Genomic DNA, 23,444 nt, shown 5'->3' with positions numbered 1-23,444 from the left:
CAACTTACATTTTTAAGCTCAAGAAGCTAAATATGTTATTTCTCACACAGGGAATTAAATGACGTGCTCAGGGTACTAGAGGCAAAGGGCTGCACTGTTACGTCGGTAAAGGATCCACAGGAAACACAAGTACTGGAACCAGCTCAGATGAGCAGCACGCTTCCCAGGGGACAGAGAGAAAGCCATTTTCCATAGGTTCCACATTCCAAACTCTCCAGCTGAGAGAGAACCCCTGCAGTGGGTCAGTCCCTGGGGAAGCGGGGCAGGAACACCTGAGCAGCCCCAGGAATGAACTCTGGGCCCTCCACATCCCCCTCCCTTCTCCTGTAAGCATGGAAGCGTCCCTTCCCCCAGACTTGTCTCACAGTGAGGAGAGTCTCAGCGGGGTGCAGCTTAGGGTTCTGACCCAAATGAATTCCCAGTTCACAAACCCTAACCCAGGACACATACTCCAGACTTTCACAGACTTTCTCCATGTGCACAAATTACACTCTGAGAGCATCTACGCTGTGTATGCAAAACTCTTACCTGTGTCTACAAACAAGCCCAGGGGAACCACAAAAAAAATCTCAGAAGCTGTGTTAACACCCCTCCCCCAGATGCAGCTGTGCCCCCAGCTTTCCAGGGCTGTGGCTTCTCTCAGTGTAAAGCCTCCTCCATGGCGAATGTGAACAGGAAGGACACCTGCAGAGGGAGGCTCCCCAGGGAGAACCACTGGGCCTTCTACTGCTTCCTTTTGCAGGTCAAGCGGGCCTTAGCTTGGGTCACTGACCACAGGACTCTGACTAGTCACATTGTTTTGGACCACGTGGATATTTTAAATGACTCAAACCCGGCGTCAAGGAACCCAGCAAATTCATACAACACCAACATCTATGTGTAGAAGAATTAAGAAAACTGTAAGTCATCTTTCTAGTTCAATAAGAAAAACTACATTTTATTACTTTCAGAAAATAATGATATTATTATATCCATGGCAGGAAAACAATTTTAAAATAATTAAGCATACTTGAACACTTCTGATGTTCAAGTCTAAGCCTTGGAATTCCATTTGAAATCACCCCTCCTACCCCCAAAGTAAAAATGAAGAGGAGACCTGAGAATATTACTATTCCTGCTCGGGGGAGGAAAATAAGAAACAAGAAATTTTAGCACATGCAATGTAATACTGTACTATTTAATTTTTTCCTGATATTTATCTCATGCCTCTTTGGAAATATTTATACTGCCTTTGAAGATCTATTGATCAAATACATTTCACATTTATTGAAAAATGGAGACCAAAAAAACAAGTAAATAAATCTTTTCAAGGTGACAAACCCAGGGAGAAGCAGCGCTGACACCCAGAAAAGTATCAAAGAGGAGCCTCCACGCAAAGGACTTCCCATAGGACGTCTGTGCCCGGGGAAGGTCCTGGGGAAGAGGAACAGGGATTTCATGAAAGTATTTCAGGTGGTTATTCTCGGCTTTCCTCTACCGTAAAACAACTACACACAAAATAGAAATCTTTAAAATGAGCCATCCATTGAATGTGGGAAAATGATAATTAACAGACTAAATCTGTTAGAAATACACGCGGGAAGAGAAACGGCTGATGATTCTGTGAATCGGAGACCGCAAAGTGGCATTTGAGAATGCAAGCAGAAATCTGAAAATTGATGGATTTCTCGCCAGTCCCAGGAAAAGCTAGCTGCGGGGACAGGTCGTGGATTTGAGACCCTGATTTTCACATTTCGGACTGAGGAGTAAACAAGTCCCACTGAAGACAAAGGAGGGACTGGGGACCCCACAAACCATAGCTCCTCCCACGCACCAACTCCACAGAACGAGTCACAATTGTCGTCCGATGACCCAACTCCTTGGTCACCGCACCATCTGGGGAGACGCGGGGCTGTGGGCGCAGAGCTGCCCAGTGAGTCTCAGGTAACGGGACCGAAGTCGTCGCGCGCAGTGACGGGACAAGACACCCAGGGTCTTAACTGCCGGCCCAGCCCCCACGCCGTGCGGCAGAGGGGACTAAGGTCCCAGCGAAGCCCCCGGGGGAATCAGGTCCGCAGACTCCTACTTGGCCGCGGGGAGGCCGGTCCGCCACAGCCGGTTCCAACCGGTTCCAACCATCCCTTGTCCTTCTCTTGGGACACCCTGCACCGCACACTCACCATTTCCCAGTTTATAGGGTCCCCTGGCCAAATCCCTGGGGCTCCCGTGGCGGTTGCAAGTCACAATGGCATTGATGCTGCCGCAGAGACACCTAGGGATATCATGCGCAGCTGAGACACAAACTCCAACGCAGCAAGAACTGTCCACGCGGTTTGCGGAGCATCCCCGCCCTTCTGCGCCTCTGATTGGACAGTTCGCAATGACCCGCCTCCATTCTTTCTGAGCGACAACCAGGGTAGGAAGGCAGATGGCTTAACAGAACAAGCTTCCATTGGTGGGTAGACCTTGCACCCTCAAAGGATATATGCTTTTAAACAAAACTTGTTCATGGTCCTAGAGGGACAATGGTGTCTTCCTGCCCCTCTTGTTGAACGCGGGACACAGGTGTGAGAAGGGGATTTCAGTCAGTTTCCAAATAGAGCGATGCCCTTGTCCTGAGCAAGAGGGGCCCCCAGGCCAGACCAGACTGGGACCAGGGGATCTGAGGTCTTCCCCGGGTCAAGGGCTGGCACAGGCTGTGAGGACACTCATGGAACTGTGACCCTTGTTTACAAGCCCATTGAAAAACGACCTCACCATGTGTAATTAAGAATTTGGCTCCATTTTGAAATTTGCTGACAGCGTTGAAGCTTCCACACATCCTTTCCCCACCTTCCAGCTCGTTTCCAGCTCGTGGTGATTCTGAATAACACAATTAGCCTTCATGTACAAGATTTAATTTTGACATATATTTTTCTTTCTTTGGGCATATACCCAGGAGAGAATTGCTGGGTCCTCTGATAATTCTAGGTTTAATGTGTGAAGAACTGCCAGACTGTTAAGTGACCGCAGCATCATTGCATATTCCCACCAGCAATGGGGGGTGGGGTCCCGATTTCTCCGTATCCTCCACAACACCAGTTATTATTTCACTTTTTGATCCCAGCCATCTTTGTGGTTGTGACCTGGTATCTCACTGGGGTTTTGACGTGGATTTCCTCGATGACTAATGATTTCTAGCATCTTTTCGTGTGTTCTTCTTGCCCATTTGAACATCTTCCTTGGAAAAAAATGTCTTTTTACATCTTTTGACACTTTAAAATTGGGTTATTTGATTTTTTTATTATTGAGTTGTAAGAGTTCTTTAGATTTTTTTTTATAGAAATCCCTTATCAGATATGACTTGCAAAATTTTCTTTCATTCTTTGGTTTGTGTTTTCTCTTGCTTTTAACATTTTTAGTGTTAATTGTGGTAATATACACATACTATTCCATTTACATCTTAAGTGTACATACAGTTCAATAATGAGAAGTACAATGACATTGGGAAACCTATCTCAGAACTGTTTTCGTCTTTGAAAGCTGTATATCTTTACACATTAAACAACCTCTCCCATTCCCTTCTGCCCCCAGCCCTGACAACCAGCCTACCTTCTGTATCAATGAATTTCACTATTTTAGGACCTCATACAAATGGATTCATACAGTAGTTGTCCTTTCATGAATGGCTTATTTCACTTAGCATAATGTCCTCAAGATTCACCCATGTTGCAGCATGTCACAGTTTCCTTTCTTTCTAAATCTGAGTAATATTCCATTGTATATATACACTAAGTTTTGTTGATTCATTCATTCACTTATGACCACGTGGATTGCTTCCACCCTTTGGCTCTCATCAATAATGCTCCTATGAACACAAATGTAGAACTATCCCCTTCAGTCCCTGAATTCAAGTTTTGGGGGTATATACCCAGAAGCTGGTTTGCTGGATCACATGGTAACCCTGAATTTTTTTCTTCTGCTGTGAAGAATATTATGTTGCCTTTAAAGCAGTAAGTATAGTTACATGGACTGGTTAGTCCCACTGGTGGAACATCAGAACTCCATATCCACGGGAGTGGACTCAACATTCACCTCATCATTGTTATTGTCATTAAAGACACAATCAAGCCAATTTCTGATTAAAACATTTAAGTGATATCTCATAGCTGAGGCCCTAATCAATGCGTATTCTAGTATTACATACCTCCAGAATTTAGTTTGCTCATTTTTAGCCATCTCATTTAAATATGCACATAAGAGAGTTGGTTGCTAATTTAGCTAACTGTCCTTTGAATTTAAGAATTTTATAATCAACGAATTAAACTTAATAATACAAATACTAAAGCACATTACATTAAAATTGTGATCATCTGGGCTCAGAGAAATCAAATAAAATATTTAGAGTTGCCACTTTATAACATCTTACAACAAGTTTTTTTCTTACTTTGGAGAAGATATATAGGAAATATTTAGTACAATTACACCTAATGACACACAGATATTTGAAATGTAGGCTTTTACATAACTCTATACCTTAAGAAAAAGAAACAAAACCTAAAGTTAGCAGAAAAAAGAGGAATAGGAATGATCAGAGCAGAAATGAAATAGAGACTAAAAAGACGATAAAACAGATCAATAAATCTAAGCTGGTTCTTTGAAAAGATAAGCAAAATTGGCAAATCTTTAGCTAGACTCACACACACAAAAAAAGAGAACTCAAATAAGTAAAATCAGAAGTGAAAGAAGAGATGTAAAAACATACTACAGAAATATAAATGTTCATAAGAGATTACTGTGAACAATTATATGTCTACAAATGGACTATGTAGTAAAATGGATAAATTCCTAAATTCATACAACCTACTAAGACTGAATCATGAAAAAATAAAAAATCTGAACAGTGTATTTACTAGTAAAGTCATTAAATCAGTAATCAAAAACCTCCCCGAAAGCAAAAGTCCAGGTCCAAATGGTGAATTCTACCAAAAATTGCAAGAAGAATTTATACCTATCCTTCTCAAATTCTTCCAAGAAATAAAAGAGGAGGAAACTCTTCTACACTCAAGTTATGAGGCCATCATTTCACTAATAACAAAACCAGAGAATGCCACCAGAAAAAAATTACAGGCTAATACTCTTGATGAATATAGATGCAAAAATCCTTAATAAAACATTAGCAAATCAAATAAAATAGTACATTAAAAGAATCATAAACCATGATCAAGTGGGATATTTTAGGGGTAAAAGGATGGTTCAACATTTGCAAATCGGTCCACGCACTATACCATATTAACATAATGAAGGATAAAAAGCATGATCATCTCAATAGATGCAGAAAAAGCATTTGACAAAATTCAACACCATTTATGATAAAAATTCTCAACTAAGTGGGTATAGAGGGAACACACCTCAACATAATAAAGGCTATAGATGACAAACCCATAGCTAACATCATACTCAATGGTGAAAAGCTGAAAAATTTCCAAGATCAAAAAGAAGACATGGATACCCACTCTAACCACTTTTATATAACATAGTATTAGAAGTCCTAGCCATAGCAATCAAACAATAGAAATAAAAGCCATCCAAATAGGAGGGGATTAGTAAAACTGTCACTGTTTGCCAATGACATCATACTATATATAGAAAACCCTAAAACCTCCAACACAAAACTGTTAAAACTTATAAGCAACTTCAATAAACTTGCAGGATACAGAATCAAAATGCAAAAATCGGTTGTGTTTCTATACACTAATAGCAAACTATCAGAAAGAAAAATTAAGAAAACAATTATATTTGCAGTTCCCATAAAAAAAATAAAATACTTAGGAACATATCTGACCAAAGAGATAAAGAACTGTATCCTGAAAACTACAAGACATTGATGAAAAAAAAAATTAAGAAGATGCAAAGAAATGAGCAGGTATTCAGGGCTCATGAACTGGAAGAATTGATATTGTTAAAATCTCCATACTGCCCAAAGCAATCTACAGATTCAGTGCAATCCCTATCAATTTTCCAATGAAATTCTTCACATAAATAGAACAAATAATCCCAATATTTTTATGGAACCACACAAAATATCAAAGCAACTTTGACAAAGAAAAAAAAAAGAACGAAGAGGAATGCATCACGCTCCCTGATTTCAAACTATATTACAAAGTTATACTAATTAAAAAGGATATGGTATTGGATTAGAACAGACACACAGATCAATGGGACAAAATAGAGAGCCCAGAAACAAACCCATACATACATGGCTAATTAATTTATGACTAAAGAGCCAAGATTATACAATAGGCAAAAGAAAGCTTATTCTAATAAATGATGTTGGAAAAATTGGACAGACACATGCAAAAGAATGAAACGACCACTATCTTACACCATTCACAAAAATAAGCTCAAAAAGTATTAAGACTTGAATGTAAGACCTGAAACCATTTAACGCCTAGAAGAAATCATAGGCCATAAGATCCCTGACAAAGGTCATGGTGATGACTTTCTGAACCTGACATCAAAAGCAAAGGCAACAACAGCAAAAATAAACAAGTGGGACCTCCTCAAACTAAAAGCTTCTTCATAGAAAAGGAAACCATCAACAAAATAAAAATGTAACCTACTGAATGAGAGAAAATATTTGCAAAGATATATCTGAATTATAGTTAATATCTAAAACATATAAAGAACTTGTACAACTTAATAGCAAATAAAGAAAAACTCTGATTTAAAAATGGGCAGAATAGAGAAAGTAAAGTCTAAGAGGGTGAGAATTAAGGAAAGTCTTTACAGAAAAAGTGAATAATAGCAAAGGTAATGTCTGTATTAGCAAAGACATGTCTTTTAGAAGTATGGGAATTTATATCATTATAATGCTTTTAATGGCAAAGACCCATCTAAAAGTGGCTTAATGTAAAAATTGTCATCTTTTATAAAAAGATTGGAGGTAGAATCAGTCCAGAATTAATTCAGTGGCTTGAGGACATCACAAAGAATAGTTTCTCTTCTCTTTCTGCTCTGCTGTTCTGAGTTAGCTTTTGTCCCTGAGTTCTTCCCCTAGAAGATTTAGAGTATCACACTTCCCAAAGCATCAATCAACAGTAGGAACAGAGGGAAATTCCTGTCTTGTCTCCTTACGAGATTGTCTCTCTGGCTCAAAGGGTCACAGACTTATGTTAAAGTGATCTCTGGCCAGAAGAGAGGCTAGAAGAGAGAAACACATGTTGGGCTTAGATTGATGGATTCATCCCTGGGAACTGTGAAGAGGCCTGGTGCCCCGGGCCCAACCCTAAGCATTCCTATGTTATACAGAGGAAGCAACAAATTCAGTTGCTGTTTGTTTTGCAATGGAAAAGGTGATGAGGATGACTGTTGGAGTCAAACAGAAATTTCAGACAATGTGTAAATAAATGGAACCATTAGCAAGTATGCACATTGGGGAAACCAATGAATTCATTATAACTGGCTCATAGAGGGTGGGAATTAAGGGAAGTCTTCAGAGGAAGTAAATAATAGCAAAGGTAATGTCTGTGTTAGCAAAGACATGCCTCTTAGGAGCTATGGGAATTTGTATCATTATAACGCTTTTGATGGCAAAGACCTATCTAAAGAAGTTTCCGAGGAAGCAAGTGGAGAGTAGGCTTGAGTTAGGAAACAAAGAGCTGAAAATGGTCCAAAGATGGCAATGGAAGGAAATGATGCTGACACCCACGACTGAGGATGTCCCCAGGCAGATCCCACTTGGGACGCACCTTTATGTTTCAGAACCACAGATCTGTCCAAGGAATCTCACTGAAACTCAAAGGTAGATTCTAGGAGCATTCTTGCTTCACTCTAGAGGGAGTTTTCTCAACTGAGACGGGGCTGCAAGAAAGGCCTGTTGTGGCCCATGTCCCTCCCCAGTTGTTTAATTCTTCCTAACAGGGATCCCACAGTGGTGGAAAGAACTGAACATACAAAAATCAAGGTTCAGGAGAATTTAACATTCTCCTGGCATAGAAAAGCCAATGTGTCATTCATTTCTATTTAGTATATTATTTTATATAAAATAACATTCTAAATAAAAATATATTTTATTTTTACATAAATATACTATACATTATTTTATGTTATACTAAATATGCTAAATATATTATATTTATATTTAGTATATATGATATATATTAATTATATTCAGTATACATATTATACTAAATATACATGTAAAATGTTTTACATTACTTGTGAGTTTATACAAATGTATACTATCATCAAAAGATAAAAAACAAAGGAAAAATTGTATGCATTTGAATGAAACCCCTCCTATATATAAGCTAACACTAAAAAAATTAAAAATTCAATTTCTTTACTCTTTATAAAAACTCATAGCTATTACTTTTGTTTCTCATAAGTTCATAACGTGCTGGAAGTCTAAGTATGTGAATAAAAACTTATGAAGAGAAAAATGGGCTACAGGGTCTATGGATCATGGACACAAAAGACTTCCAGCCACTCTTGAGATAAGATGTTGAAAATTTCTCATATTTCTTTTATACTAAATTAGGATATTACTGAAAATAATGCACTCTCTACAGCTCACCTCAATTATTCCTTGGAAGACTGACTCTAAGCATCCAGAGTTCTTTGTGGTGTTCCCACTGGGAAATCACAGTAGCCTTGCACAGATACCACTCTACTCAGAGAATAAACTCAAGATGGGCCGGAATGGTGTAGATGGACGTAGGTATTTTCTCAAATGGGGGGAACTCCACGGTGTAATGGTGTATACCTTGTGTCACTCAGTGTGTACATGTGCAAAATGTAAATGCCAAATAATATATCATTTAAACAATTTAAAGGTAAGTGAAAATCCTCTCAAATGACATTAAACACAAAGACAATATAGATATCTGTAACCCAAATCATGAGACAGTTTCAAGTCCCAGATAATAATGTCCAATGTCATAAGTAATGTTACTTTATTCTGTAAATAAAACGTTTAACAGTTCCAAAAATGAAGATAAATGATGTCTACATCTCTACGTTTATGGGAAATCTTTCCTGCCGATCACAGAAGTGCAGAATTTTCTACATTGCCATCTTCTATTTACTTCTGTACCCAAGCAGTTCCTGACACAGCATTTAAGATGCTAGAAATTCAAGTGATCATAGTGACATCGTCACTCACTGAGGATCCTACCATCATAGCAGATATATACACACCCCAGCCTCACTATCAACTCACATTATACTTTACATTCCATCAGTTTTTATTTCCATCTTATAAACCAAAGCTTTATCATTTGTTAACCATCTCTTTTTGCCCACAAAATATAAACTCCAGGACAGTAAGAACACATTTGTCTCATGCTTCACATCCAAATCCTATAACTTCGTTCATCCCCTTTGTGACCACATCAAAGTTGAGACGGAAACACGGAGCAAACAGCAAGCAAAGTTGCATGAGGGTCTAGAGGAACAGAAGTCCTACAACTAGGGAGAGAAATGAGAAATCACCCTGCAACAGTTGGAGGTAGGAGAGGGTGAAGACAGAGGCTGCCCTGTCTGAGCAGCTGAGTGGGACAGAAGCCAAAGCAGTAGCGGCCGACAGCTGCAGACGTCTCTTAAAAGGGTTGTGTCTGCAAGCGGACTTTCACGGAGATGGACACGCTTACTCTGAGCACCAGTGCCAGGTTGGCTGCTCAGCGGACACCAAGAACTTACAAGGGGACACCGAGTTGTTGGGAAGAGGGCCAGAGGCAAAGCTTTTTCCCAGACAGAAGTGCCAGAGGTATCAATTCGTCCTCTGTTGAGCCCTTCTCCCTCCCAGTGTGCGGATCCAGCCCTGCCATAGCTGAGACGTCATCAAGCTGGATAACAGAGGTTGCTCTGCCCAGAGGAGTCCATGAAACCCTGCCTCCCCCAACTCATGGCCCCACACAAGCCATATCAAGGTGTGTCCTCAGTGACTCCTGTGCCATCTGCTGAGCAGCGCCAAGACTCACACTGGTGGCTGCTGACCTCGGTTTCTGGTGTGGTTTCTTGGGGGCAATTATAAGCACAGCATCTGTGGATTGCTTGCTGAATCTTAACAAGTGGCCCCGGAGGGGCATGGGCTGGGGCTAAACTTGGGCTGCAGCTGAACCCCTCTCAGGACTGTGCCACTGGACACCTACTACACAAAGCCACATTAATAAGATTGGGAGACTTAGGAGCTTTGCTGAGTACATAGAAACAGACACAGAAAGGCAGCCAAAATGGGAAGACAAAGAAGCAGACACCATATGAAAGAACAGAACAGAGATCAAGCAATCTAACAGATGCGGAGTTCAAAACACTGGTTATAAAGATGCTCAGTGAAATTAAGAGAAGTGTAGATGAACTCAGTGAAAACTTTAACAAAGATAAAAAGACTTAAAAATTGAAATGGAAATTATAAAAGGGAACCACTCAGAAATGAAGAACACATGATCTGAAATGGAGAGTCTATTAGAGGGAATCAACAGAGTGGAGGAAAATGAGAATTGAAACACCAATATAGAGGATGGAGAAGCCAAAGACACCCAACCAGAATAGCAAACGTAACCAAGAATATAATAATTTAAGGAGCCTATGGGACAAAATTAAGGGTAACAACATCCATGTCATAGGGGTACCTGAAGAGGGAGAAAAGAAGATGAATATATATTTGAAGAAATAATGATAGAAAACTTCCTTAACCTGGTGAAGGGAATAAACATACAACCCCAGGAAGCTCAGAGAGTACCCTCAAAAAAGGAACCCAAAGAGGCCCACACCAAGACACATCATAATTAAAATGCCAAAGGCTAAATACAAGAAGAGAATCTTAAAAGCAGCAAAAGCAATTAGTTACCTACAAGGGAGCACCCATAAGACTGGCAGATGATTTCTCAAAAGAAACTTTGCAGGACAGAAGGGCTTAGCACAAAATATTCAAAGTGTTGAAAAGATCTACAAAAGATCAACCCAAGATTTACAACTAAGAATACTTTATTCAGTAAAGCTATCATTTACTGTTGGAGGACAGATAAAGAGCTTCTCAGACAAAAATAAGCTGAAGGAATTCATCGACACCAAGCCAATAGTACAGGAAATGTAATAAAGAATGGTAATAACTACATTCCTACCAACAAGTACCTCCAATGAAAAAGAATTAAGTGCTCCAACCAAAAGATAGAGCGGCTAAATGGATAAGAAAACAAGACCCCCACATATGCTGCCTACAAGAGACTTCAGATTAAAAGACATACACAGAATAAAAGGGAAAAAGATATTGCCTTGATGGACCTAGAGGGTATTGTGCTGAATGAAGTCAGTCAGATAGGGAAATACAAATATCACATGATTTTACATACATGTGGAATCTAAGGAATAAAATAAACAACAACAACAACAAAAATGGAAACAAACTCATACAGAAAATATTATGAGGGCTATTAGATGGCAGGGGGTTGGCGGAGATGATGAAAAAGGGCAAAGGGATTAAGAAGTACAAATAGATAGATACAAAATAGTCATGGAAATATAAAGTGTAGCATAAGAAAAATAGTCAATAATGTAAAAAATATGTAAGGGTACTTGATTTAGTGGGGTGATCACTTTGTGAGTTATATAGATCTCTAATCACTATGCTGTACAATTGAAACTAGTACATTATTGTATGTCAACTAAATGAAAAAAAAACCTCATTGAATTGTACAATGTAAACATGAGCAATTGTCTACACTTTAATAAAACTGGGGGAAAAAAAGAGTATAGTCTCTGAGAAAGAAAGGCTTGATTGCGGTCTCTCCCTTGCTAGGTTTATGTTTTCTTGCAATTTACCTAAACGTACAGAGTTTAGTAGAAACCTAAAAGAAACATTAAATATATTATGTAGTATATGAAGAAGTGAATTTTTATTTTTAACTGAAGTTCTTTATGGTAAATGGCGTCTAATACACTAGGAAATACATCAGTGTTTATTTAGACAAGAGGAAAGACAAAAGCTGTTGCAGAGGACAGGGAGCTGGCCTTGGACTCAATGTAAGGCCAAGTCTCATTCTGCTGAAGTGACAAATGTCACACACCTCCTTCATCAAAGGTAATCAGTGACTATAATGCACCAAGATAGTCATAAGGGTATTTTTACTCATATCTCTAAAAAGTAGTATAAGACATAGTTCCAAATTATAACAATGACCAATATTCCCCTTTTCCTACTAATATCATTGACTGGAGCTTCTTACAAATTATTTTCAGCTCCACTACACTAGTTTTGCCTTCCAGAAAATAACAATTATGATTACCAATGATAGAATGAAGTTTACCTTCTCACAGAACAGAAAAAAGTCCTGCTTCCTTGAATAGCAATTAAATCACCTAATGCAAGCCAAAATCCTGTAAAAAGTCTTTTTGAACAACCTGATACTATCATACCTCACACACCTTTATTTGTGGTCATTCTTTTTAGAATTCATTACCCCTCTCTTTTTGATTATATGTGGGACACTGGCAAGAGGGCACTGAAAAAACCATGATTTACATTTTTAGTATTAAGAATAAAAAATTAGTTTCATGGCAAAAATTGAAACTAGAAAAAAAACTGACTGAAAAACACCTGAACTTGTATGCATATAATATTGTTTCATAATGTATAATGATTAAATAAAAAACCTGGAAATCCATAATTATAATGAGATGTGTTAATATCACTGCAATATTTGTTAACATTCTAAAGCTTTAAAAAGTTAATAAAATATATCTATGAAACAACTACAGAAATATTCATTTGACTAAAGAATGCACATATTTTTAATCACATACATCCAATGAAGTGAAAGCATATTGTGGAATTACATTCAGCTACAAGTAACAGGCAAGTAACAGGGAACACCCACAGCCTTCCTGCAGAAGGAAGATGCTTATTCTCACATGGAAAGACCTGGTTAAGGCAGCCACTGCACGTACAGCAGAGAAACAAACTCCCATGTCCTTCTTTTTGATGGCACAATTGTAGATGTCATGTGAATCAGGAAAACATACTCACCAGCACTATTAATAGCATAAGTTGTTTCCAATGTAAATTAGACTTTACACAGATATAATTCAGGGAAGAGGGGAATCAGAGAATACACTCAGCATGAAAGTCTGAATTAGTTTCCTGATGGATGGAAGAGAGCAAGCAGAAAAATCCATATTCTGATGAACTTTTCTTTTTCTCTCTTTTTCTGTGTTTTATCTTTTCAATTTTTAATTAATTATTCTAATGGAACTTTAATGTGGATCTTGTGGAGACATCAGTGGAAACCTACACCTCTAAGAAAATGAAAATCAAACAGTTGCTGATAGTTTTGAAGATACATTTGATTAAAGAATAAAAAAAAAAAAAAAAAAAATCAGCCAGAAGATGGTGTCCTCAAAGCCCCTAATTATCTCTTTCACCATCTGTATGGTGGTGGCTCCAATATCTGACTGTCTTCTTCACTTCTGCCTTCCACATCTCATGCAAGTGAGGCTATTGGTGATTTCTAATATGGAACCAGAGAAAAAATGAATTCTGGGAAATCCAGTTCCTAACGTTACCATGGTGGGAGGGGATATTCTTTCATGGGTCTCTGTTCTTAAATCAGTCTATTCGCCACATGCCAGTCAAGAGAAAAAACAAAAAGCAAAGGGCCAAATGTGAAAATAACTCACATGAAACTTTATTTTCATAAACTTGACAAATATAGAAATTTACTCTAACCATCTAAGAATGGAAAATGAAAAACAGCTTTTATATACATCACTTCTTAAAATGGAGCTTATTCAATAAGAAAGAGAGTATATAGTAGACTAGGAATATCCAGGAAGTGTCACGAGGCCTGTAAAAAAATCCCAAATTATATCAAATTATCATTTTTCAATGGCCGCGTAACACAAAGATATAAACATTACTTTAAAAATAAACTGAACTGCATATTAGAATTGCATAATAAATTTGAATTAACCCATGGATTTAACAAGCTTCAACATGTAAAGAAACAACGTTATTAACCGATTTAATGAAAAATCACTACCTATTAGTGTTATGTACTATCGTTAAAAGACAACTTGCAGAATTATCTCACGATTCTGAAAGTAATTACAGTTGACTCTTAAAAAACATAAGTTTGAGTAGAAGTCCAATTGTACTCAGATTAAAATCCATGTATAAAATTGGGAATCTGTGCATGTAGAGGACCAGCTTAAGTTCTGGGTGGATTTTTTACTGTGTGAGCGGTTGATGCCCCAGCTCCCATGGTGTTCATGAGGGTACTGAAGTAGAAATCCTGGGTACAATGATGCACTAGCTAGTAAGTAAAGAAAGATTGCTAAACATAATTTAGAATTTTAATATCAACCCTTTAATGTTGAAAAATTTCTGAAAAATTATACATGAATTTCCATCAAGCCTCCTTATGTTATTTAAATTTTTCTTCTTTTGGTGGGAATTTTACAGGTAAGGATGCGACACAATTGAAGTACTTCCCACACTAGTTACATTCAAGAGGTGTAACCAAGTGAATACTTTTATGCCTTTAAAAGAGAGATAACTGAAGGCTTTTCCATATTATTTATATTTATAGTTTCTCTGCCTTGTACACTCATCTTGTGATTTCAAAGGATTTTGTTAGAAACGAAAATTTTGCCACACACCAGACATTCACAAGGGTTTTTCTAGTATGAGTACTTTCAGGTTATTATAAGGAACTGTGTTCTGCCTAGGCTTGCCCACATCGTTTTCATCTATGTGGTTTCTCTCCAGCGTAAGTTCTTTTATGTCTTTGGTGCAAATTAAGGCAAGTGAATGCTTTCCCACATTTCTTACATTGATAAGGTAAAATTCAAGTATGCATTTTCATATGTCTATGAAGGTATTTGTGAGAAATAAAGGCTTTACCACAATGCTTACATTCGTGGGTTTCTCTCCTGTGTGAGTCCTTGCATGCATTTGTAAAGAACTGTAAGATCTGAAAGCTTTTCCACACTCCTTACATTCGTAGGGTTTCTCTCCACTGTGAGTTCTTTCATGTTTTCGAAGATAATTGGGAGCAATAAATACTTTACTACATTTTTTACATTCATAAAGTTTCTCTCCCGTGTGAGAGTGTTCATGTATTTGTAAGGAAGTGAAATATTTGAAGGCTTTCCCGCAGTCCTTACATTCATATGGTTTCACTCCTGTGTGAGTCCTTTGGTGTGTCTGTAAGGAACTGTAATATCTGAATGCTTTTCCACATTCCTTACATTCATAGGGTTTCTCACCTGTGTGAGTCCTTTCATGAGGTTGTAAGGAACTGTGAAATCTGAAGGCTTTTCCACATTTCTTACATTCATACGGTTTCTCTTCACTGTGAGTTCTTTCATGCATCTGAAGATAACTGGGGTACCTGAATGCTTTACTACATTTTTTACATTCATAAGGTTTCTTTTCAGTATGGTTTTTTTCATGTCTTTGAAAACTTTTATAACATCTAAAGGCTTTTTCACAGTGTTTACATTGATAGGGCTTCTCTCCAGTGTGGGTTCTTTCACATATTTGAAGTGAAGTTGAAGAATTAAAGGTTTTCCCACACACTTTGCATTTATAAGGAGCATCCACAGAATGTCGTATCATGTGTTTTTGAAGGGTTTTGAGCCACATAAAGGATTTTCCACATTCTTCACATTTATAGGATTTCTCGATATTGTGATTTTGTTCATGTTTTTCAAAACACTGCAAATATCTGAAGGCTCTCCCACATACATTACATTTATATGGCTTCTCTCCAATTTTCTGATACTCAGAGGGCTTGTGTCCAGTATCACATCTGGTGTGCCTAACACGAGATGAATCATGTATAAAGACTTTCCCATACATGCTGTATTCCTGTGGTTTTACTCCAGGAAGAGTTTTCTTCTTCAAATTGAGATTTGGAATAGAGCTGAAGTTTTCTCCACATTGACTACTTTTTTTCTTTCATAGATTCTCTTTACCTTATGACTGCTATTAGAAACAAGAAGCATATTATGATTTTCTATTAGTGATTTTATTAGAAAAATATTTGAACTACATTTTTCATGATTTATAGCAAAAATGTAGATTTTCTGCCTTATCTAAATTGTTTAAAATTCAATACACTGAAAGCTCTGGAAGAAAACTTCAGCCTTCCTATTATCAAGACAGTGATACTTATATACGGAGTTTACCAAAGCTGTTTCCATATGAACTAGTCCGCAAACACCACATATCTATGTTGTATATAAGACAGTAATTTAGTGAAAAATGTCTGAGAAGTAATAAATCTGAAGTGAAGTAAGAACTGTTTTGGTTGCTTTTTTAAAAAAGTTTTGTAGCATACCAAGTTTCTCATGTGATATGCTTCTTTCTATTGTGACTCACCTTTGTTTTCTCCCTTGGTTTTTGTATTTATCTTCAATGTAATGATTTTCCCATTTTTTTCCTAAAATGCAGACCCAGAAAAATAATTCCAAAGTATTAGAAACTGTAGTAAAATAATTAGATTCTAGTTCTAAGATGAGCTGTGACCATGCCCAATTTACTTACCAATGGCCTCCCTTCCCACATTACACATCAGAACAATGCTGAAGAATAAGAAGCACTTGTTCTTGAGTAGAGCAAGTGAAGGTAACTTGTCATCCTTACCCACTGAGGCCAGGTTCCTGATGGTTTCCTGCATCACATCTCTGTAGAGTTTCTTCTGTGAAGGATCCAGTAAAGCCCACTCCTCCAGAGTGAAGGTCACAGCCACATCCTCAAAGGTCACAGATTCCTAAAACACCCCAAATATATGATTCGTAGGACTGACAGCACTGAACACCTATATTCCTTTTATTGAAGGTTACATATGGTTCTGTCATCTCCAAACATTTATACTATCACTTACTTATGAGAAACTATCCACATTTCTTTATAAATATAACACCATTATAAACACATGGAAGTCATCAACACATTTTTACAGTGATCACATTACATCTCATTTTTCTCTAATAGAAAGGTTCAGAAAATGTTGGAAAACGATAGAGGTGCTACACAAATGAAACAAATATTATTTTAAAACCAATTCCTTTTAAGAAAAATTCTTTCATCTTCCTCCTTATTACCCATTTACAGGACTCCATGAAAGAGAGTGTCAGATCTGCTTAAGGTTTCAATAAGTAAAAATACAGCAAAGAACTGGAAGCTCTTTCTTCTATTCAAAAACAAAGAGTCTAGGAGGCCTGTAATAATCCTACTTTTTTTTTTTAAACACCTTCAGCACCTGGTATTCCTAGGTGGTCTCCCATCCAAGTACTAACCAGGCCCAACCCTGCTTAGCTTCTGAGATCAGACAAGATTGGCACGTTCGGGGTGGCATGGACGTAGACATTAATCCCACTTTTAACAAAGCCTAGCTTGCCATACTGTCTCAAAATTCTCCAAACCTTTAGAAGTGCAGACATATCTCGTTTCATTGAGCTCAGCTTTACTGCACTTGGCAGATATTGTTTTTTCCTCAATATTGAGACGAGGCCCTCCACCAGCAATAAGATTACAACTCAGTGACGGCTCAGATGATGGTTAGCATTTTTTAGGAATAAAAAGGTATGTACACTGATCTTTTAGAAATAATGCTATTGCACACTTAACAGACTATAGTATAGTGTAAACATAACTTTATATGTATTAGAAAACCAAAATATTCATGTGACTCGCTTTATTGAGATTTCACTTTATTATCGTGGTCTGAAACCAAACAACAAGATCACTGAGATATGCCTGTGATCAGATGCAGCTGGCTGAATGAAAACATTCTTGCGGAAAAGCACTGCTTTTATCTTGTGTAATATTTAGCAGACTCAATTCTTCCTTTCTTTCTCTGTACAATTTTATAGTCTAGAAAGTTATTCAGAACTTATAGCTCGGACATGAGAATCCCTATGCTCATGTGTCTCAGAGTCACTTTCAGCCAGTTTGGGGCACACACAGGCACACACATGAGATAATAATGTGCCAGATGTGTGCCTTCCAGCAGAATGATACTGCTGACGCTGGTTAAAAGCTGCAGATTGAGGTCTCTCTCAGTGTCTTTTCTGTCTCTCTCACCATCCTTGTCTCGATTGTCTCTGTCCCTCTGAGTCTCTCTCAGTGCCTTTACTCTGTCTCTCGCCGTCTCTTGCACTGTCCTTCTCACTCTCTGCCTCTGAGAGGAGATCACACTCTGTCTGTCGAGTGTTATCTTTTTTCTAATACACTTTCCTTTTGACTCTAAAAAATAAATAAATAAATAAGCTGCAGCTTGCAAGAGAATTCGCTGACATCCACAATGGTTTGATGGTGAATTCGCCCATGATTATAAAATACCTATAGGTGTCAGCAGTGCTTTCCTGCAAAAGATCACCTCCATTCCCCAATTAGGAGGAAGCGTTTCGTGACCAGCCACTCTACAGGCTGCCCTCCCTTCTGTCATTTCAAAGCTTCACTAGGGAGTAAAGGAGCGTGATTGCTCAATCCCTGAGCATGGGATCCCTCAACTGATGACCCAACACATGGCCAAAAGGGTATGAAAGGGGTTATTGCTTCCATAATTGAGTCTCTGGGGAGAGTCAGGCAGGCCTCTCATGTGGGCTTGAAACAGCTTAAGAGGCCAAGGAAAGGTGCTCGGACTTTCTTTAGGGCAGGAGGTAGGCTGGGGTGAGAGTTCACACACAAGGGCAGGAGTTTGCATATACTCTTCTTTCTACATCAGAAAAGAAAAAAAGAGCACCAAGGCTTTCTATCACCTTGTACAGATGTGGGGTACGAGAGGAAGAGGGAGGGATGAGGCTTAAAAGCTGTCAGCTGTCAATCATGAAAAAGTGGAGTCAGAGACTTCTGGTTTCTGGTCTGGCATTTAAGTAACTTAGAAGCTGCTGTTCTTGACCTCACTAGAAAAAAAGCAAAAAAACCTGAAATGAAGTTCTCAGATCTATCAGAGCATTTAGGTCACAAGAAAATGCAGTGTCTCCACAACTGGCAAAGAGAAAATAAATTCAGCATTCAGAAAAATGCTCCAAATAGTCTGTTCTTTACATGGCCTATAATCAAAAATATTTAAATGAATAAATAAATAAAATCTAGTTCAGCAAAGTCTCATGCAAAGACAAAAAGTACAATACATCCACAAATCCTACCACAACCTTCTTTAAACAGAAGTTTTAAATATATGTCATGGAAATACCGGAAGTAAAAAAAAAAGAGTGAAGTACAATAACTGAGATTTTCCTAAAATTAATGTTAGAAGGCAAATTCTCAGTCCAGGAAGCTCACACTACACTGACTATGACAACCAAGTATCTCTTATTTAAACTAGACACTTAACAAAGACAAAGAAAATATACTGAAAGAAGCCATAGGGTAAAACACCTTAGTAATAGAAACAAAAATTTAAATTAAATCAAACATCCTTTCTGAAATAATTCAAGCGAAAAGAGAGTGAAGTGAAATGTTTAAAGTTTTGAAAGGAGAAAAAACATTCTCTTACTAGAATTTCATGTCAAGCAAAATAATCCCTCAAAAATAAAGGAAATAGAGAATTTCAGTGACAAAAACTGAGGGAATTTGTTATGAATATATCCTCATTGAAAAATAATAATATTCATTGAAAGAAAATAAAAGATGAAAGTGGTAAATTAGAAAATAAAAAGGTAAATATCTTTTGTATTTCTTATAATTAATATAACAGATGAAAGTTTGTTTAATATAGATTTAAATTTAAAATAATAATAAAGTATTTCATTTGCTGAGTGGGCATAGCATCCTTCATGTGTATGTACATAACAACAGAGAAGCAAAATACATGAGGCAAAAATTGACAGAATTCAAGCAGTTACAGATGAATTCACTACTACAGTGTTAGATTTCAATACCCCTTATCAAGAGTTATAAATTCTAACCTGGAGAAAATCACCAAGAACAACGATGAGCTCAACAGAGCCATGAAACAACAGGATTTAATTGTAATCTATGAAATATTTCATGAAACAAGAACAGAATTCACATTCTTCTCAAGTTCATGTGGAACCTTCCCCAAGAAAGAACATATTCTGGAACATAAAGCACACCTTAACAAATTTGAAAGAAAAGAAATGATATAAAATATGCTCTCACACACACAGGCATTCATCTAGAAATCTAACAGGATAGTTGGAAAACCCCCAAATAAGTGAACATTCAAAAACACATTTCTAAATAACACATAGAATCAAAGAACTCTCAAGAGAAATTAAAAAAAAAAAATTTTTAATTACATGAAACAAAAATACAACTAAGAAAAGGTGTGGGAGGCAGTAAAGGCAACGCCTGAAGGGAAATTCACACCGTTGAACAAACACACTGGGAAAAAGAAAGATCTATGATCAAATATAAGCATCTACCTTAGGAAACAACAAGAAAAAGACAAACCCAAAGTAAGCAAAATAAAAATAAAAATTAGAAAAGAAATCAATGTCACTGTGTGTAATCAATGAAGAAAATTAAAACAATAAAATCTAGTTCTTTGACAAGATTAATAAAATTGATAAACATCTAGTCAAACTAACTAACCAATGAGTGAGAGAGAAATTACTACGTAAGGCCATCAAGTAACTGCAGGCAGTAGAAGAGGTGGGTCTCTAAAGCCTCATAGTGAAGGGGTCTCTGAGGACATTACCAGGTGTACCTTCATGGCAATTTAAACAGTCTAGAGCCTTCTATGGTAGGGGTGTCCATGCAAGGTAGGGAAGTTTGCAAGCTATGTCATTGTCATGTCACACCTCTGCGTCTGGAGCACAATAAATGCTGTTCAGATCCTGCCTGCAGAGACTGTGTGCAGTGGCAGTGGTACTGAAGTTCCCTGAGGGGAACCAGGAAGATGTGTCTCTTGTCCCTTCAGAGGTGAAGGCCAATGGCAGCTCAAAGGCTGTTGACCAAACAGAGCAGACTTAGCCAAATCTGCGATAGCAGAATGTGTACCAGTTGCTGAGTGGGTGGAATTGGTAATTTCCATAATACTGGTGACTGGGCACAGGGGCTTATTTGATGTGACCACAGCCTTAATGGTGCAGTCGTCCACTGCGAGGTGTTGTTCATGCTTTCTGGGTTTAAGAACGGGCCAAATTCAGCTGTTTACAGGAGAACTGGGGATAATCACATGTTCATAAAAGGTTTCATACACCAGTTTTCAATCCTTGAGGGTCCTATTTAATTTACACTGGGTTATATTATATAATTTTACTAAGGAGTAAAAATCATGGAGACCCATTCTGTGCAGCCCATTTGTAAGTGGCACAGATTTTTAATTTACATGAACAACACCTCGCAGTGGACGACTGCACCATTAAGGCTGTGGTCACATCAAATAGTTTAATTTTAATTTATAATCATTGTGTAGATTTTCTGCTCAGCAAGGTATATTTTAGGAGAATAAGTATTGTGACCATAAGGCAAGGATGGACCTAGAAAGTGTTTTGCTAAGTGAAATAAGTCAAAGACAAATACTATATAAGTTCACTTACGTGTAGAATCTAAAATAATAAAGCCAATCAACAAACAAAACAAAACTGAAACAGATACAGATACAGAGAACGAACTGATGGTTGCCAGAGAAAAAGAGAAAGCAAAGGAATGAGTAAAAAGGTAGAGAGGAATAAGAGGTACAGACTTAGAATTATATAATAAATAAGTCACAGAGATATAATGTACAGCATAAGGAAAATAGTCAATAATATAGTAATAACTGAACAGTGACAGATGGTTACTCACTTATGTTGGTGATCACTTTGGAAAGTATACAAAAGTTAAATCACTGTTACACACCTGAAATTAATATACTATTGTATGTCCACTATAATTTTAAATTTAAAACATTTTTAAAAAACAGAAAATAAAAAGCCTGCTCTTTAAGGCTTCGATCGATCATCTCATGGGCTCACTTCGTTCACAGGCAATAATCATTCTACAATCAAACTACCCACACTAATATCAAGAACTCAACCCCAAAGCTTCACTCTAAACACAGAGAGGTTCCACCCAAGACATTGACCCTAAACCACTGTAAGAACCCCACTCCTATACTCCTGCTCCCAAAGGAAAATGAATGATCAAAACTGCCAATTCAGAGTCTTCAGTGTACAGACTCCAGGCTTGGTGGGTCCGGGACACAGCACAGGGCAACACAGCCCACAGGAGGGATCCACGGCAAGTGGCAGCTCAGCGTGGGCTGGGGTTGGGGGGGTGGGGGGGTAGGGGCTGGGGAAGAGGGGCGCCTCCAGGACCTCATTGGCCTGACAGATAAGAAGCACTAGAGGGAAATCGAGGGCGAGGCTTCAGTTTTCAGTAAACGAACATCAAAAATGTGAAGCCTGACCACTCGCAGCAACAATAATATGGGTAAGAAAAATATGCATTTATATGGCTTGTTTTATATAAAGAAACACTAAGAGGATGATCAAGAAGCGATCGAATCTAGTTATTTAAGGGTGAATGGAGTCAGAGCACAGGAGTGGGGCAGCATATGAGAGCAGGGCGTCTTAAGTTAGTTTCCTTTCTTAGAAATTTAATTAACCTTCCAATACACTATTTATTTAAAACAAGGAGAAAAACGGAGACGTAAATAAGTTGATAAATGTTTTCAAGTGACAAACCCAGAGAGGGACAGTGCTGACAGGACAGATCACCCAGGAAAGCTTCCCAAAAGAACCGTATGTTTAATGGTCTGCAGTTTTATACCCATTAATGTTTAAAAGATTAAATCTTCGAGTGATTTTCTGTGTAGAAAAGTTAAATTAATGTTAAAAGCAGAAAAGTTAATTAAAAATAATAATTAATAGGAATATTTCGTAGACATGAGTTTTCTCCAAGTCACAATTGTCCCCGATGACCCTCTTTGTGGTCACTACACCATCTGGGGAGACGCGGGCGCAGAGCTGCCCAGAGAGGCTCCAGACGGGCTTAGGTCCCCGTCGCACAGGCCGCAGCCACCACACTGCGAGCCAGAGGGGACCGAGGTCCTAGCCGCCCCTGCATCAGCCCCACGGACTCAGGTCCACAGACTCCGGACTCGATCTCGAGGGGACCAGGTCCTGCCACGGCCTTTCCTACACGTTTCCAACCAACCCCTTGTCCCCTCCTCCGCATTGGCCTGCACACTCACCATTTCTAGGTTCCCTCAGTATCCCTGAGACCTTCCTGCATCTCAAACGACCACCGCTATCATGAACGTGGCTGAAGTTGGGACACGCACGCCAGCTAAGCCAAGAGCGTCGCCCCACCCACCTGCCCCAGCGGCACCCCTGATTGGACCGAAATCCATGCACACGCTCCTCCTGCCTGATTGACACCAGGCGGGAGCACGCGGGATTCAGCTGAACCAGTTTCCGCCTCCAGGAGGCGCCAGTCTCTTCCCCGCACATTTAACTTTAAGCCGAACGGGTCTGGGGCTTACTCTAATGTAATCGCCGGCCTCTTTGTGAACATGTGGGCA

At 38.3% G+C, this 23,444-nt stretch overlaps 2 protein-coding genes and 1 pseudogene across 4 annotated transcripts in view; all 3 read right to left on the bottom strand.

Annotated features, from left to right (window-relative positions):
• LOC120616948 (zinc finger protein 709-like) overlaps positions 1 to 16,688 on the bottom strand; it is a 50,571-nt gene extending 33,883 nt beyond the window's left edge. For 2 of the 3 annotated variants that reach the window (XM_039880498.1, XM_039880499.1), the window contains exon 1: positions 16,607 to 16,688. Coding sequence is in view for 1 of the 3 variants with exons in the window: in XM_039880497.1 (XP_039736431.1) it covers positions 2,160 to 2,162 (3 nt within the window). In the remaining 2 variants the exon portion in view is untranslated. Of the gene's footprint in view, positions 1 to 2,159; positions 2,959 to 16,606 lie in introns of those variants that run through there. The other variant, XM_039880497.1, reaches the window with a different exon arrangement.
• Positions 13,360 to 23,226, bottom strand: LOC120616951 (zinc finger protein 14-like). The gene is given in 5 exon segments (XM_039880502.1): positions 13,360 to 15,918; positions 15,921 to 15,943; positions 16,343 to 16,403; positions 16,607 to 16,733; positions 23,115 to 23,226. Coding segments are annotated over 5 exon segments (1,314 nt in total). The 5' UTR covers positions 23,118 to 23,226; the 3' UTR covers positions 13,360 to 14,818.
• Positions 17,214 to 17,331, bottom strand: LOC120616976 (uncharacterized; annotated as a pseudogene).
• Positions 23,227 to 23,444: the final 218 nt, after the last annotated feature.

The sequence above is a fragment of the Pteropus medius genome, unplaced genomic scaffold (genome assembly GCF_902729225.1).
Source record: "Pteropus medius unplaced genomic scaffold, Ma_sr-lr_union100, whole genome shotgun sequence".
Classification (NCBI taxonomy): domain Eukaryota; kingdom Metazoa; phylum Chordata; class Mammalia; order Chiroptera; family Pteropodidae; genus Pteropus; species Pteropus medius.
This window is presented reverse-complemented; position numbering and strand designations above follow the sequence as displayed.